Here is a 15,512-nt window from a genome sequence, read left to right as displayed (position 1 = left end):
AAAGGTTTACTGCTTTCCTTCCTTTAACCCAATCAGGTTCAGGGGGATAATTTTCAGCCCCAAAGTATATCACACCGTGGGGTTTATATCGCCGTAGTAGCAAGGAACAAAGGCCAACATCTTCAGAGGAGGCAGGCTCTAAATATTGATTTTCCAAGGAGATTTTATTTACAAAATGGTAATTAAGGGACTTCATTTGTTCCACAGGAAAAAGGCTACATCAGAACCCGGGCTCAGGTGGCATTTGCTCTCCTCGGTGACCTTTGCTTATGAAGTGTCTCCTTTTTAGATTCTTCCTCGCTGGTTTGCACTTGTTTTAGGGCTCTGTGAATGATTCGCTGTAAGGGCCTTGGACGCTCAAGGCTCATCAGAGAAAATATTCCTCTGCAGTTGAACTTCAGGACGACTTTGCTTTTCTTGCACTGGTTGTGTTACTTAATCCTATTGCAGACAGGGAGAGCAGGCTTCCCGCAGAAATACCCATGCAGCCAGGGCAGGACAGCTGTTTTGGTACCAAACCCAGGGAAACTCCAACCTGTCATTTGCAAGGTGGCGTTTTGCCATGAAACCCATGTTAAATGGGTTAACCCTGGTCTCTTTGGGGTTCACACCCCCACAAACTCTGGATTTTGTAGGGATTTGACACCTAAAGGAAGGTGCAGATTATTTATGCAACGAGCTCGAAGACCTTTGTTGGTTCTGGCAGGGTACCGCATAGAAAATCCCGGCTCAGTTCCCAGAAGCATGACAAATAAGTGCGCGGAGGACCGGGATGTGAACCAGCTGCTCCTGATTTAAGCATAATTTATGGGTTTGACTTTGTGGGGAAGAAGCGTGGGGAGGCTGCGCGGGCTCCTGATTGCCTTCGCAGGGAGGGTCTCGGCGCAAGCAGCAGGGCAGCCGCCTGGCCCTGCCTCCCGCAGCGAGCACGGGTCCTTACAGAGGAGTTTCGAGGCAGGGGCAGCCTCTCATGGGGCAGCCCAAGCTCAGCCTCCCCAGGGTTAGGTTGGGTCCTTTTGCTCTCCAACGCCGGTGGCCATTGATGGAAGAAAGCTCTGAGGACTTTCCACTTTGCAGCAGAGCTCTGCCAGCTGTCCGTGCTGTCACAACCAAAGCAGGGATCTCCCCTCCTGTCCAGGAGCTCTTCCCGAGGTGTTCTGTGCTCCCCTGCGGTCCTGTGGGTGTAAAAGCTTTCCTGCTTTCTGCCGGGACAGGATTCAGTTACGTCTGTGATTGCAGTCTTGATTCATGAAAACAGATCGAGTGGCAGCCAGCTCATCCCGTTTTGCAGAAAAGATGCTGTAAGACAAATCCTCGTCCTGCCAGATGCTGTCCCCTCCCAGAGGTGCAAGAAGGAGCATCTCTGACCAGCTTTGCAGGGCTTTGCAGCCAGCACGGGGCAGGCGGATGGCTGGGATGGTTTCCTGCAGCGCTGTGCACCCCGCTGGGGCCGGCAGCATCCCTCCATGGACCCCACTGGGGTGAGTCTGTAACCGCAGAGCCAGGCTGGGCCCCTGGCCGGTGTGCTGCAGGATCTGCTAAACATAAACCTGTCGACGTGGGAAGGGATTGTTCTCCTGTGTAACACAGCCCAGGGAATTTCAGTTTGGGCTAGGAAGCTCTGTATGGTATTTAATTTTTGGAGAGGTAAGGACATGCTTAGGGAGGGCTGGGGACGATCTGCAGTGTCCCTCTGGGCCGGTGAGTGTCACCCTTCACGCCTTGCACCCTATTCTTAGCCTGGACCAAGGCAACCTTCAAAGGCAGGGCACTTCTGCAAGGCTGCCGGGGCACAGCACCAAGGGGAAAAGCCCCTTTGTAGCGTGCCAGCGGCTGGCAGCCCATAAGGAATTGAGGCAGAGCAGGGAACGGTGCTGGGATGCTGGTGCTGGGCGTCTGCACGCGGCCCCAGCGCATTTCTGTAGCCACCGCCACTGCAGAGGGGCTGAGCGCTGGCGGCAGCCTGCTCCGCATTAATTTCATCACACTCCCTCCTTTGTGCGCCTGTGCGCGCGCGCGCTGCTGTCCTTCCAGATGGGCCCCTCTTCTCCTTTGTGCTGCCGAATCGATGAAGAGGCCGCCTTCAGTTCTCAGACTTTTTTTTTTTTTTTTTCAGAGGAGCCTTTGGAAAGCCGATCTCCGGTCAGCGGCCCGGACCCCTGACCCGAGCCAGATCAGTCATCTTGATTGCCTCCGAGCTGCGAGACAGCTTGGGAATAGGCGGCTTTCGAGCTGCCTCCCGTTTCCCTCCGTGCCGCGGCTCGGCCGGGTGTGAACGTGCAGCAGCTCCTCTCCCCACTTCCATCACTGCCTGTCAGGGCATTGTGCGGAGCCGTGACGGAGCCCTCGGCTCGCTGAGCGCCTTTGGTGACCAGCAGAAAGCCTTCTGGCATCTCGCCGCGCCCGACGTGCTCGCGGCGCTGCCGGTCTGGCACTCGCGGGAAAGTTTCCCAACAGCAGATGTCCCGAAGTGACAGATTTTTTTCCCCTTGACGGGAAGGAAGAAAAGGACGCCGCATATTTCAGATGGTTGACGCGCGGAGACGCTCTGCGCCTCCTTGCGCGGCAACTACATATTTCCCTTTGGTTTGAGCTTCCTTAAAAAAAAAAAAAAGGCAAAAAGCAAAAAGCTGCCAAAGCTGGGAGAGCTGGGGACCACGCCGTGCCGCATCCTCTGCATCCCAGGGGTGCTGCACAGGGGGGAATTTTGTCAATAATTCGGGTGGAGAGGCACCAGCTGGGGTGCTACTGGGGTGCCTGTAACTCACCGGCAGCCACTGCCCTCCTCCTGGCTGCTGCCAGCAGGTTTCAGAGCTCACGCCGGGGCTTGCAGCTTGTAGAGCTCTGCCTGTGTGTGTTAAAGGGCCCGGCAGGGAGTGAAAGGCCTTGTTTTCATGGACCTGGTGTGTAAGTGCTACCATCCCGCTGGGACCTCTGCAGAGAGGCAGCTGGGATGCCCGGCTCCGGGTGCCAGTGGCCACCGCTACCCAAACAGGCTCCCCTCTCCCCTCCTCTCACTGTTTTAAACTCAAAGCAAACAAATACGCTTGGAGGCAGCGGGGTTTAAGTGCTCCTCATTGTTCCTGGGCAGCTTTGTGCCTGGGAAACTTGAGGCTGCTCTCGATGTGCGTGCCAGCCCAGCCTGGCTGCTCCCGGTGCCCAGATGCGCAGCGGCTGCGCGAAAATAATCGCGGCTTTGACAGCGCGGGAGGAAACGCCACCGCTCCCTGCTCACATCTGCTTCATGCAGGGCTGCGAGTGCAGCTTTTGGACTTTATAATCCTTCTGCCTCCTGCCATCTGCCCTTGCAGGAGTCGGGCTTTGCTGGCACACTTGAGCATTGGGTCTCTCCTCCTGCCGCCCCCTCCCAGCTCCGGCTTTCTCCTCCCATTTATTCAGATCCGTGGAGCCTGTGGCTATCGGGGGTTAGGGCTGGTTCTCTAAAATCACCATATCAGCTGAAAACATCACATTTGATATTCCATTTACAGTGTTACCAAGGAAACAAAGGGCCAGGACATAAATAGATGGCTGTTAAACATTTGTTCGCTCACCGTGGCCCTGATAATTTGCAAGGCAGAAATACAAATGTTAAATCAACAGCAATAATAAATTTAAATGCAGGGAGCCCAATATTTTGCCGCAATTAGAAGAAGCATTCATTCTGCTGTACAGGCAGGCAGTGGCAAGTTATTTATCATCTCCACCTCCCATGTTTCATCTGCATAAAGGACACCTTTGGTGATGACTCCCCAAAAGCCGTGAAGCACCCCTCACATCAGCAGAGGTGTAAGCACATCCGAACGGGACTAAGAGCATCATAATCCTATTTTATCGTTACCTTCCTGAGCTCTTGCCTTGAGGCTGGTACAACATCTCCAACACTAAAGGCTGGAAACAGTGCGGGGAGACTTCCCCCAGCCCCATGTCTTGGCCAGGAGATGCGCTGGGTTTTTATTTATGGGGTCTTGTGCCTGCTGAATATTCACAAATTGAATCATTTTGTTCCAGGCTTGATTTCAGGAAGAGAGCAAGCCCTGGAGAGAGCAGAGCTTTTGCTGACGGGTCTCTGTTTGTAAATAAATGTTCTTAAGCTGTTTTGCACGCTGAATGGCAAGACAGCGCCAACGTGCTGCACATTTATTTCTGAGTCAATGCTTGCTGCTGTTGTTTTAAAGATCCGGGGCTGGCCCTGAAGTTGCCCAGCAATCACTGGAGGGCCATGCAGCTCAGAAAGGTGTGAGGTGCCCACATGTGCATGGGGTCTGCTTGTCCCTGTGTACTCGCATCCCAACTGCAATCCTGGGGTTCAGGACGGAGATAATCTGCCCCTCCTGAGGTCAGGGAAATGCCACATCCACCTCCTGAGCTTTTATTTCCCCAAAAAACACCACCCTGCAGCTTCCTGGGGTCACAGTGTGCGTGGCCCTGGAAATGGAGGCTTGTTGGATGCCCTGCCCTCGCAGCCTCGGCTGGAGGGGGGGGACTTGTGCTGGAGAGCACTCAGTGGGATGCTTGTCCCTCTCGTGTCCCCACGCAGCACCCTCTCCATCTACGGGATCAACCAGGCGGACGAGGCCATCTACCAGTGCATCGCTGAGAACAGCGCCGGCTCCACGCAGGCCAGCGCCCGCCTGACGGTGCTGTGGGCGGACGGGCTGCCCGGGCCTCCGCAGGCCGTGAAGGCCGAGACGGTGTCTGCAACCACCATCCAGGTGTCGTGGAAGGAGCCCCTCCAGAACACCAAGGAGATCATCGGCTACGTGCTGCACATTCGGAAAGCTGCAGGTACGTCTCCAGCTTCCTCGGCCTTGGCAGAATTGAGCCATGAGGCCCAGCAGGTAAGGCAGGCCTGCACTGCCATAGATGTTGCTGCCATGTCCTCCATCACCCCCACGTTTCTGAAAGACAGAGATGAGGCAGTAACGGTGATATAAACACCAAAAAAATGGGGAGAGTGAAGCTGCACAGTCAAATCTTGCTGCTCACGTAGGTCTCTGGCAAAGCACACAGAAGTGTAAGCAGAAAAGGGTGTGGGCAGGTTCAGATCCACGTTAGGGACCAAAGTTGCTGCTTGCAGCATCCGTTTAGTCCCTTTAGCTCTTGCAAAGCCTAACACAGCTCTGTTCTTTCTTCCCACTTCAGATCCTGTGGAGATGGAGTACCAGGAGGCTGTCAGCAAGAGCACCTTCCAGCAGCTGGTGACTGATTTAGAGCCCTCGACCAGCTATAGCTTCTATATAAAGGCTTACACCTCCCGCGGTGCCAGCAAGGCCTCAGAAGTCACAGTGGTGAGCACGCTGGGAGAAGGTAAGGAACGCTTTGCACTTGGGCCATCAGATGCTAAATCCTGCTGTGTGTAGCAGCGGCACCAGTCACCCCGATACCTTCTCTGAGTGCCTTGGCCCACAGCCTGTGTTGTCGCTGCTCCTTGTTCCCACTCCTCCTCACACCCTGGGTTCTTGTGTAAAGCTCACTTGTACCGTTACACGGGGATCGCCTGATGGCCTTAAACGCAGCGTTACCTCTCACAGCTTGTGTTGTTGTGAGTGCAAGTCGATCCTTTCCGCCGTCTGGTCGTGTATTGCAGCTGCTGTGGGCTTTTCCTAAACTGCTTGCTAAGTGCAGATTTCCTGTTCAAGAAATGTCTCAGCATTCTCCAGCAGCTCTGGTACTTACAGTTCTTACTTGATAGGTGCCACATCTTTCTGATTTTGTATTTTGTTCTGCTCTACCCTGGAGAAAAAACACCGAGCTGAGCCGTCCAGACCCCCAAGTCCCTGCCTTGGAGCAGCCCTGTTTCAGTGGGAAGTTACAGTGTTCTCCAAGGCTTTTCCCTGCCTTGGCCTCCCAGCCGTGGCTACCAGTTTGCGTCCCCAGTAAGAAAGTGGGTGCTCTGATGCAGGGGACTTGCCTACAAACCACAGTCCCAGCATTATTTGTCAAACATCATCCGTCTGGCAGCGGCATCGTAGGAACATTTTCCTCATCTTGTGTGCCTCTCCAGCACCTCTGAATCCTGTCTCGTCTCACTTACTGAGAGTAATTTCCTAGGAGGATTGCATTATTCTCATAAACACTCAGTAATTAGGAATTTGCAGCAGAGAGGGCATGAGGATGTGATTTAGGATTAAGAGTGCACTGGCTTCCAGGTGGGGGATCCAGCCCTCCTTCCATCTTCAGCTGCTGCAGATGTTACTACAGCATTGATGCAACAACGCCAATAAATCCTTGCCCTGCAAGTTTATTTCCTTGGTACTCCACAGGGAATCAGTCACCCTTTGAGTTTGTTTTTTCTTCCAATTTAGAGGCAGAGGGATTCACTAAGCTAAAACTTGAAACTCCTTGACCCGACACTCTTGAGTTCAGCTACTGGAGCTAAAAGCCAGCCATGCTTCATAGAGTCTGGTGTTTCTGCAGGAATTTGGGTCAAGCAAGATAGGACTTTTGGTCATTATTACCTTCAATCACGACAGGAATAGTTAAGTATCTGGTAATGGGATCATAAATTTCCTGTCTCGCTGAAATTTTAAGGCCTCATTGTCCTGCTCTTACTAGCCTTTAAGGTTTTGTTCTGTGTAACGAAGCTTCAGCAATTAGCTACATGTGCAGGTTGGACAGATTGTCCTGGTTGAGATCACTCAACCCAGCTTGGGTTTGCATCCTAGGGAAATAACAAGAGATTCCAAAGCCCAGTTCTGGCTTGATTCTTAGGCAGGCAGAGTGCAGGGGGCTTTCCTTGTTTGCTTTGCTTTCCTGGTTGCACATAGAGCTGAAAGCAGGTCAGGGAGCCAGGGACCAGCAGCTTTTGCCACCAAATTAAGGTTTCTTTGCAGATACGGCTCTTTTCACACACAGCCAAGCTGTTTTGCCCCGTGCCTTCGTGAGGCACATGAGGGGGCTGTGAGCCTTTGTTTTAGGGGAGCTCGTGAATCCGTGTGGTCAAACAGAGCCCCACATGCCGCAGCGCTGCTGTGTGCTGCTTTGCCTGGAAGGGATGTGGGAGCTGATTTGGGCTGCCGAGGATGGCTCGGCTCTGTAGAGCCTGGGCAGCTTTTGTTGGAGTTCCTGCAAAGGTGCTGGCAGCAGGGGATGGGTCTGAATTACCTCGTAATTGCCATGTTATGCAGGTGTGGGCCTCGGGAGCAGGGCTGCTCCTGCCTTTGGTGGTCAGCTTTTCTTTTCAGGACTAGTAATATCCTGGGAGTGCACTTGGCTGAAAGTGTGGTGCTCGTTCTTTTGTGGCCAGTGATAATTTTGGATGAAAAGATGGCAAGATGCCATAGGGAAACCAAGCAAGTTAACCTCGTCTTCCTTAAACATCTCTCGCTAGAAAGGTCTTCTCATCTCCTCCCTGTCGTTCTCCTTTCCCCAGGACTGGCTAGGAGCAGGGTCCCAAGGGTCCTGCAGGGATTGCTCCGGGTAGACGGGGAGCACTCTCCGTGTAAAACCCCTTGACTGCCTCGCTTTGAAAATCGAATGCTTCTCTGTGAGCTTGTGTGCCCGGCTCGGGGCTCCTTTCCGCCGTTTCACAAATGCTGTGGTATTTTTAATCTCAAAGTATATCCGCTTCACTAAGCAGCACACGCTCCTGTTCTTGTCTTTTAATGCTTTTTAGGGTTTTCTCCAGGACTTTTTGACATTTCTCTAGGATGAAGACTGTTCCTTTAGTCTCCTTCGGCTAAAGACGCCTTCAAGAAGAAAGTTGAAATGACCTGGGGAAAATTCCAAACAGCACGGAAGAGGAAAACAAGTATCCCAGCCCTTAGCATGAGGGAGGTGCCTTATATTAGATGCATACTATGTTTTATATATACTTCTGTGAAGCACATATACACTTGTGTGTGTACATATATTTATGCACACACAGATATACTCCATCTGTATACACTTATTTGTGTAATAACATTATAAACAGCACATGCATTCTACAAGTGCCTACATATAATCAATATTATACATATATATATATATACTCAGAGTTTGAATAAATACTATATATTTCGTACTTTGAAGGAGAGATATTCTTGTGGTTTTTATTAAATGTAAGGCTCTGCAACCGTAAAATAAAGCCGACTCTTCGCAAATCAGGATGGCCCACGTTAGTGTTTCTTTGTCCATGGGATGATGCGATCTCCCTTTCCGTGGCATTTGCACTGATGATTCAGAAAATGATGCTCTAAGCAAGGGGCCCACTTCTCAGAAGGGTGATCCAGACAATTCCTAATTTTGCCCTAATGGGAACTGGGGAATTGGGAGAAAAAAATAAATATATTATTCTATTGGATTAAAAAAGTATGCAGACTTGGGAAGAATGGTACGCTCTGGTATAAATAGAAATTGCTCTGTGTTTTGCCACCTAGAAATGGCTAAGCACAGCCTTCCCATCAACGAAAAGCACGTCGGAATAAATCCTAGCCAGAGGAAATACTCCTGCCCCTTTTTTCCTGTTGGCAGCACTCAGGCAGGGTGGGATCTCGCTAACCTAAACAAGGACAGACGCTCACCGCTCTTTTCCTTCTGCGTTCACATGCAGAAGCTCACCAGCCAGCAGGGACTTGTTCCTCTCCTGATGCTTATTCGGAGAGCATCAGGAAAAGCCCCTGCAGCCTGCCAAGGCTTGGAGAAGGAGGGCATCTCTTTGGGAAGAGCTTGCTCGGACCCTCCTGCTCACCAGGAGAGATGTCTTTCCTTCCCCTAAATCCTGTGGGGGCTCCCAGTGCCTGGGAAAAGGCCAACCATCGTGCTGTGCCGCTTTGACTTTGCTGTTAAATCGAGGAAGTGCCCTTTTTAGCTCTTGTCAGTTTTAGATTGACACAACCACATTTCAGCAGCTTTTCAACATCGCTCACTAAATGGCTGTGCTGAACTCTGTGCCAAAGGACAGCGTCGAGGCCAGGTTTTCACTGCTCGTCATTTAGAGACCCAGTGGGGAAAACAAGACAAAAAGCAGCATCGGTGCAGTGCAAGCCCAGCAGTCCTTATACTTGGGCTATTCTGAGCGTATAATCATTTGGGACTGGAAAATAGCTCTGCCTCAAAGCCTTCTCTTGGCCAGAAGCTGTTGGAGAAGCGAGCTGTTGTTCTGCTCCGTGCTTTTCCTGCTGGGTTTAGTCAAGCTCACTGCCTAGGGCAGCAGTGCCCAAAAACCCAAGCAGGAGCAGAGCCCCTAAAGGCAGACCCCACAGCGCCTGGTGCCGTCCGCCTTCCGAATGGTGCAAAAGGCTCAGGAACTGACGGGAACAACTGGCCCGGGGGTGTTTGGTGGAAATGAAGTGAAAAAATCATCAGTGAGAGGTCCTGCTGAGACACAGCTCTGCGCTGATGTGCTCAGTGTGCGAGAAAGGGAGGGCGAGGGGAAGGAAGATGCTCGGGGGGAACGTGGTCCTGCCTGCCACTGCTCTGCATGGCGCTCTGTGGCAGCGTTTTGTGCAGAACCAGCTTTGGAAAAGACATGTATTTGAATCAGAAGAAAAGTGGCTCTGGTTTGCAAAGCTTTGCCTCTCAGCCCAGGCTGAGGGGGCAGGACGGGGTCGGGCAGCTCTTTGGGGAGCTATGGACAAAATGGCACTGATGCCTTGCTGCTGTACACCCTGAGAATGGGAGCAGGATATTGGGGTGCTGACTGGGCTGGCACTGACCGTAGCTAAGGTCATCCTTTGAATCAGGCCTCGGTGACACCGGGCAGCAGCAGGGACACCCTCCCAGCTAAATCCCCAGGCGCCCCTAAGGCCAGGTAAGTGCCTGCCTGCCGAAACGGGCAGCGCCGCAGTGACCTCAGGCTGCTCAGGTAGTTAGGGCTGTTGCTGAAGATGTCCCAGTTCTCTCCTCGGTCCCCAGCACAGAATCGCAAACCTCCCTCCGAAAGCTGATGGGAGAGCAAGCTCCCAAACACCCTGCAGGAACCTCGCGCGCTCAGCCGGGCAGTGGCATATTTCACCGACTGCTTTTCAAGACGGATGTCTCCGGCTCCGTTCCTTCTGGTTCCTTCCTCCCGCAGGGATTAATCACTCTGAAAGGTCCTCGCTGCCCTCGGGGCGAGGGCAGAGAAGTGGAATTTGGGAATGCAGTTCCAAAGTGGCTGCATTCCTGCCCTGACCCGAGGGGGCCGAGCATCAAATTGCAACCCGAGTGTAAAAGTAGCCTCTTTGCTTGTTGAGTGGAGCCTAGGAAACCCTTGGAAACTCACACAGCTCCCTGAAGAAATTCAAAGCTGTTAAAGCAGGATCTTGTCTAATCTGATTTTCTCAAACTCACCTAGCACATTTTTTGGTGCAGCGACTGCAGGGAAGTGCTGGTGGGGAATTTCTCATCCTGCAGGCTGAACAGCACGTGCAACCTGCCGTCTTTCTCTCTCTGTTTCAGTCCCAGCCATGCCGTCCCTCTTCATTAAAGTCATTAACAGCACTGCTGTCCAGGCCACGTGGGAGCCCTCCATCAAACTGGGCCAGCACGAAGGCTTCAAGCTCTACTACCGCAAAGTCCACCTCTCCCAGTACACGGGTCCAGTGCTACTGGCCAGCAACATAACAGCGTACAACATTACCCACCTGGGTGAGTCCTGTGACAGCTTCATCCCTGTCGCCTCCCGACCCCGCGGAGCTCAGATGTGTTGCTCAGCCCCTAACCAGGGGGTGCTGCAGCTCTTCCCCAGGTTTTTGGGTGCTTTCCCACCCAAAAGAGAGGTTTTTACACATCACAGAGGTGGTGTGAGCTTGCCTTGTGACTTGTTAGCAGTGTCTTGTGTGTTTGGTTAGGCATGGTTCCTAAATACCTGCCACCCTGGGGAGATAACGCTAGTGATCAAGGCTGAAACACCCTTCTTATGTCTCAAAACAGATGCGTCGGTGGTGTACGAAGTCAAACTCCTCGCCTATAACCAGCACGGGGATGGAAATTCAACTGTCCGCTTCGTGTCCTTGAGGGAAACCGTGGAGAGGACAGGTAAGACGGGCCATCGTTCTCGGTGGTGGGTCATGAGAACTGATTTGGAGGAGAGCGGCAAGGTGTGACTCTGACAGTGCACCAGACATCAGACACCATCGCTTTCAGTCCCTTTATTTTCAGCATCACAAATAATGACGAGGTGAAGCTGCGTGGTGTTGGAAGGGTGGCTTCCTTGCCACGAGGCCGCACAGCTCCCTTGTCGAGGCGAGGCGTGCATTGCTGCCAATGATGGCTCGCTCCATCCCAGTTGTCCCTCGTTAGCCTTAGCAAGCCAAAACCTCTTTGCAGCACAGTTCAGCCCTGTGCCTTTTTCACCGTGGGGGAGAGGACGAGCCCAATGCTTCCACAATTGCCAGTTTTGTCCCCCAAGCTTGAGCCAGAAGCGAGGCAGTGAAAATCAACAAAACTGCAAACGTTAGCTAAGAGCTGCTGTCCTCAGGTGAGATGTGGTGCACCAAGCTCTTTGCTCTTCTGGAGCTCTCTTGGAAGCTCTCAGAAGCTCCTCTTCTGAGTTTCACTGGTAATGAGGAGAGAGGCCGTGCGGCTTTGGGAAGGAGAGGGGCTGCAGCGCACGAGCGTTACATTACGAGGCAGGAGAGAGTAAATCTCTGGAGGGAATCTCTAACCGATCACACCTTGCATATTCATCTATGTGTAAAAAACATCCTGCTGCTCTCGGAGTCCTTTAAAGCCTTCCAGAGGGAATATCTCCAAGACAGTTATTGCTGCTCTATCTGCGTTGCAGTAAATACTCCTCTGGTTGGCAGCTGCTGCGCTCACCAGCACCTCCTGCCTCACAGGAGAGGGAGGCTCAGCCTTTGAAGCAAACTGCTTGTCTCAGGGATGGGCTTCAACCTGTGCTGGTGCCAGGAGAGAGCTGAGCAGAGGTGGGCTGTCTGGGAGAGCAGCACTGGGGCTGTTTTGAGCCCTCTTGCAGGGCATGAGCACAGCACTGCTCGGCTCAGCTCAGAGTGTGATGGCATGGTGCTGCTCCGCACCCAGCCTGCTCAAGCTACTGCTTTGTGTTGTGCAAAAACTGACCTTAGAGTCCTTTTTGTTCACTGATTGTGTCTGATACCAGCAGCCTGGGTGCTGGGGCTGGCTCTCTGCAGACCTTACAGTCTCATGCGTGCTCTGGCTGCCTCCATGGGGTACCAGGAGCAGGGGGGCCCTTTGGCAGGCAGTGGCCCCGCAGTGTAACAAACCCTTCTGGCCCACCACCCTGCTCTCCTCAGCCTTAGACACAGCTCCAAGCCCTGCCTGGGGTCCAGCTTTTCCCCAGGGGCTGTAGCAGTGAGCCAGCACTGAGCCATTGCCCCGTGGCAAGGTGCAGTCTGTTCCCACCAATCCCCAAAGGTGGACAAGCAGCAGGAAACCAGCACCGCTGACCCCCTCTCTCCCCTTTCTTCTGGCAGCGCTGAACCCCCCTTGTGACTGCATGAAGGACGAGCAGAACAATAAAACCTCCACGACTGGTATCATCATTGGCATCCACATTGGCGTCACGTGCATCATATTCTGCGTCCTTTTCCTCATGTTTGGGTACAGAGGAAGGTAGGAGTTGCTCACCATGGCAGGGTTGGGGTCTCCCCCCGAGTACTATGACAGGCTGTTTTCCACGCACATCCCACAAGGTGCAATTGCACAGCCCAGCTCCTGGGAATGCCACCACGCAGGTGCTGTTTGCACCACAGTTCCTGCCTTCCTCCCAGGCATGCAGACCCCACAGACTTCTCCGAACACACACATAAGAGACCCCATCAGCTCCGGTCCCCACCAAGGGAGCTGGTACTTCCCAGGAACATCAATATTCCTGCTCTGGCCAGCCCTGATCCTCCCTGTAAACCAAAAGCCCTTCTGCAGTGAGTGGAAGAAACATAACTTCTTAGGAAGGATTTAAGGAGTGAAGGAAGGCAGCAGAGAAATAAGGCAGATTCAGGCTTGGGGGAAGGAAAGGAGGAGAGGCACCAGCTTTGCTCACCCTCAGGCTATGCCTCGTTATTTTTCAGGCTGCTGATGTGTAAAAACGTGCAGGAGCAGCTGTCGACCCCGCAGATCCCGAGGAGCCAGAGGAGCGCCACGGGGCTCGTTCTGAACGGGGCTGCCCGCAGGGACAGGGACGAGCGGGACTTGAACGGGAAGCAGCTGGATATGAACGAGCTGGAGAGGTTATTCCCAGCGGCACCCTGCCAGGAGCAGCAGAACAAGGGAACAACGGTAAGTCCGGTGGCGAGGGGTTGGAGGCACACCACAAAACACAAACATGTCTAAAAGCACCGGTGACCTGCCATCATCCCTGCATTATTTTCCCTTTCTCTCCTTCCAGCCGTCTCGCAGCCCGCCTGCCGCCCACGACGACACGCAGATATCCACGCTGCCCTTGGATGAGTTCAGCATCATCGAAGAGCAGCCAGAGCCTCCCCAAAAAAGCCCCTGCGGCGGCAGCCCTGCTGCTCCGGCCCCCCACCCCATTCTCACCCATGAAGGATAACCTGCCAAGGCTTGAACCCTCGTGTAGGAGCTACCAGAAACCAAAACCGCGGCTGGCGACGTCTTTACGATGATTTCCTCAATCTCAGGTCAATTGAAGATTTCTACGGTCTGATTGTTATTTTTTTGTTTTGCTTTATTTTTATATATATATAAATATATATATATATGTGTGTGTATACAGCCTTTTGGAAACTCTGTGAAGTTTGTCATTCCGACCTGTCTCAGGCCTCTTGGTGCGTTTCTTTCAACGATGGCTTTATCAAGGCTGGTCACGACTGATTTTTCCCGCTGCTGCTAAGTAAAAGACTCCTTGGCAGAGTCTGGCAAACTCTCCCATCCCTGACATTTTTGGGGATACAATGGAGCTTCGTCCGCTTGGCATCACAGACTTCTTCCCACTTAGCAGCTTTAGGACTACTTTTTGGATCTATTTTTTATTTTGAGAAGACTGGATTCGGAGAAACCCTTCGAACTTGACTCCAAAAATCGAGGCCTGGAAAGGCCGTCTTTCCATGGATTTGATGATTTTGTACACTTTTGCTATTTCTCAGGATACTTTTTTGCTGAATGACCCGATAAAACATGGAAAAAAAAAAAAAAAAAAAAAAAAAAGAGTGTGTCAAAGGAGGCCTGCCTGAGGGCTACTGAAAGACTTGGACAAACAACTCGAGTGAAATCAGAACCTACCTCAACCGGAATGAATGTCTTCTGGGGAGCAGAAATGCCTGCGTCTTCCTTCGTGTTCAGTAACAAGTAGCGGAGCACTTGGTCAGTACAAGCTTGGTCCTACCTCAGCAGTCACGCTCTGTACCTGCCGCGTTGTTGTTTTTGTTGTCGTCGTTCCCATGTAAAGCACTTCCAAACCTTGAAAGCAATGTTCTACCTCAAGCGTGATAGAAATTCGTGTGTGTGTGCCCACCCCCCCCACCCCCCACCCCAAATGCTGCCTCCTCCACCCGGCCCCGCGCCAAGGCGGCGGGCTGGCGTCCGGCAGCGCTTGCGCTAACGCCTCGCTGGTCGTATGAGCTTTACTTGTAGGCACGGTGGGATTTCGCCGGGTGGAGATTCGTATCCTGGTTTTTACTTTAAAGACTGTTGGGGCCGTGATGGATGCGTGGCTGCTGGTGCCCCGCAGCTCGCTGGCACCGTTGCTCTCGCAGGATGGACCCAGGCTCCCAGCCCCAAATGGCTGCCTTGGCCCGTCCTGGGTGCGTTTGGGCTGGGTGCTTGGGTCTCTTCTGTGCCAGGCCCAGGGCACCCCTTGCCCCGTTAGCTTGCCGCTCTCAAGGCCGATTCCCCCAGGACGGTTTATGGCATGTGCCGGCACAAGCACCACGAGGCACCCCTGCGAGCTGGGAACCCCAACGTCACCGTCTTGTCCCTTCAAAGCCCACCCTGCCACCAGGAGCTCTTCATGGAAACCGTGACCCAGCACTTCCAAACCCTGCTGAGATGCTGCTGAGCTCCTCTGGCATATTCCGAGCCGGCAGGGCTCATCCCCAGGTGGGCATGGCCAAAGGATGGGCTCAGCCTCACCGGGCTTGCGTCTCCACGGAGGACGAGGTGAGGGGGGGCTCCTGTGCGGCGATGCAGGACAGGATCCAACGCTGGAGGATGCTGGGGGCTGCCGGCAGCCACCCACACCCGGTGGGCAGAGGGGCTCCCGACACCAAAGAGAGGTTTTGTGCGTGGCCGCCACCAACCCGCCGCCGCTTTGGGGTTGTCCTGGCACGGAGCAGCATGGCGAAGCCTCGTGAGTCGGTGTGTGAGCGATGACATCCGTGGGGTGAGATGGGGACACGCACAGGGGACGGGGATGTCCGCCAGGCAGAGGGCAGACAATTCCCCCCCCGGTGTGGATTCGTTAAAACCGGACAAATGTAAAGGTCCGAACTCTTTGTGGAGGTGGTGGTACATCAGACGTCGCTGTATTTACAAAGAAAGGAATCAGGAAAGGAAATTAGTTTAAGTTTAAAAGAAATGATAATTGTATTTTTTTAAATGGTACCAGTGGGAGGGTCCCGTGTGTCAGAAACATTCCCCATCACCGTCACGTTTGGCAACGGGATGCT

General features: G+C 53.1%; 1 protein-coding gene across 1 annotated transcript in view; it reads left to right on the top strand.

Annotated features, from left to right (window-relative positions):
* The window catches only part of IGDCC3 (immunoglobulin superfamily DCC subclass member 3), an 88,612-nt gene extending 74,209 nt beyond the window's left edge, over nucleotides 1–14,403 (top strand). Inside the window, exons 8-14 of the mRNA XM_040570021.1 lie at nucleotides 4,541–4,788; nucleotides 5,146–5,310; nucleotides 10,366–10,554; nucleotides 10,840–10,944; nucleotides 12,363–12,501; nucleotides 12,957–13,164; nucleotides 13,274–14,403. Of these exons, the coding sequence (XP_040425955.1) occupies nucleotides 4,541–4,788; nucleotides 5,146–5,310; nucleotides 10,366–10,554; nucleotides 10,840–10,944; nucleotides 12,363–12,501; nucleotides 12,957–13,164; nucleotides 13,274–13,438 (1,219 nt within the window). The 3' untranslated portion in view covers nucleotides 13,439–14,403. The remainder of the gene's footprint in view (nucleotides 1–4,540; nucleotides 4,789–5,145; nucleotides 5,311–10,365; nucleotides 10,555–10,839; nucleotides 10,945–12,362; nucleotides 12,502–12,956; nucleotides 13,165–13,273) is intronic.
* The last annotated feature ends 1,109 nt before the right edge of the window (nucleotides 14,404–15,512 follow it).

This window comes from Cygnus olor, chromosome 11, assembly GCF_009769625.2.
Source record: "Cygnus olor isolate bCygOlo1 chromosome 11, bCygOlo1.pri.v2, whole genome shotgun sequence".
Taxonomy (NCBI): Eukaryota; Metazoa; Chordata; class Aves; order Anseriformes; family Anatidae; genus Cygnus; species Cygnus olor.
The sequence above is the reverse complement of the archived record's forward strand: the minus strand, read 5'-3'. Positions and strand labels throughout refer to the sequence as shown.